This window comes from Sinocyclocheilus grahami, unplaced genomic scaffold, assembly GCF_001515645.1.
Source record: "Sinocyclocheilus grahami isolate Dianchi unplaced genomic scaffold, SAMN03320097.WGS_v1.1 scaffold8329.1, whole genome shotgun sequence".
Taxonomy (NCBI): domain Eukaryota; kingdom Metazoa; phylum Chordata; class Actinopteri; order Cypriniformes; family Cyprinidae; genus Sinocyclocheilus; species Sinocyclocheilus grahami.
In genome coordinates, this window is record NW_015512000.1 from 1 (window position 1) to 1158 (window position 1158).

General features: G+C 38.3%; 1 protein-coding gene across 1 annotated transcript in view; it reads right to left on the reverse strand.

Annotated features, from left to right (window-relative positions):
- Window positions 1-184: 184 nt before the first annotated feature.
- Window positions 185-1158, reverse strand: part of LOC107578018 (39S ribosomal protein L46, mitochondrial-like) — a gene marked incomplete at its 5' end in the record, with an annotated part of 22379 nt that continues 21405 nt past the window's right edge. Inside the window, 2 exon segments of the mRNA XM_016264026.1 lie at window positions 185-675; window positions 1021-1155. Of these exon segments, the coding sequence (XP_016119512.1) occupies window positions 428-675; window positions 1021-1155 (383 nt within the window).

Here is a 1158-nt window from a genome sequence, read left to right on the forward strand (position 1 = left end):
ACTGCCCTCAAGTGGTAGTATTTTAAAGGACAAAATTTGTGTGAGCATAAAGAAGTGACAGTGAAGTATAGGAATAGCAAACAACACAATTTCCAACCTGCTGGAAACATGATTTCAAGCTACATTTTTAAATACTATAAAAAAAGATGAGATCACATGCTATAAAGTCAAAAACTGGACCTTTTTAATATTGCATACATTGTCAGAAGTTTTTCATTTACAAGCAGGATAAATACATACAATATAGTATATGGAACATACTGTATAACATCAATATGACAATCTGAACATCACTCATGTTGATTGTTGCGGTCATCTGATGGAATAGGGTCCAAACTCATGGAATCATAGTCCAAAAAATATGAAAAGCATAAACTTGTGCCTCTGCTTTCCAACATATTCTCCATTATGTCCATGTCTTCCCATATTACAGAGCCATAATGAAACGTCTGACTTGTTTCAGGTACTCTGGCTTCAGGAAGTCCTGGAGTTCCTCCTTTTTTACCCAAGCAAATGAATTCTTCTCTAGGGGTAAGTGCTTATGGCTGGACAGCACAGCTTTGAAGAAGAACACCTTGGCTCCAACACTGCCCTCTTTCTGAATGACCTTTGGGTATTTATATTTCTAAAATCCACAGGGTGCATTGCCAAGGAAAGTGGCCTTTTTATCAGCACCTACTGAGGACAAATTAAACAGAAGCTTAATAATTTAACCTGCAGCACATTCGATTTAAGAATTAGTCTTATCATATCACTGCCAGGCTGAACAATACCTAATGTGATTTTGTTAGCGAGTAAGAAGGAACTTACAGTTTTTAAGACTGTGGACCAATTCTTTCCACTAGTCCTCAACAGTATAAACCATACTGAATTTGTTTTAAACCAGAAAATGTATTCATGTTTCGTTTTTTTCTTGCCCTGCGGTGTTAAAACAGCTTTTGTTAAAGCTGACATCAACTCTACAGTAAAAAACAGACCTACCTGAAGCTGTCTAAATGGATATTACAATATAAGCATTACCTGGAAGACTTGCAAGGGCACGTTCGGCCGTCTGTCGAAGAGTCTCTCCCGTCTGCCACTGTATCTGAGGCAGGAGCCAAAGCTTTTGACTGCCAACATCCTTCTTCGCCAACAAGATCAGGCTGTCTGCTAAACAAC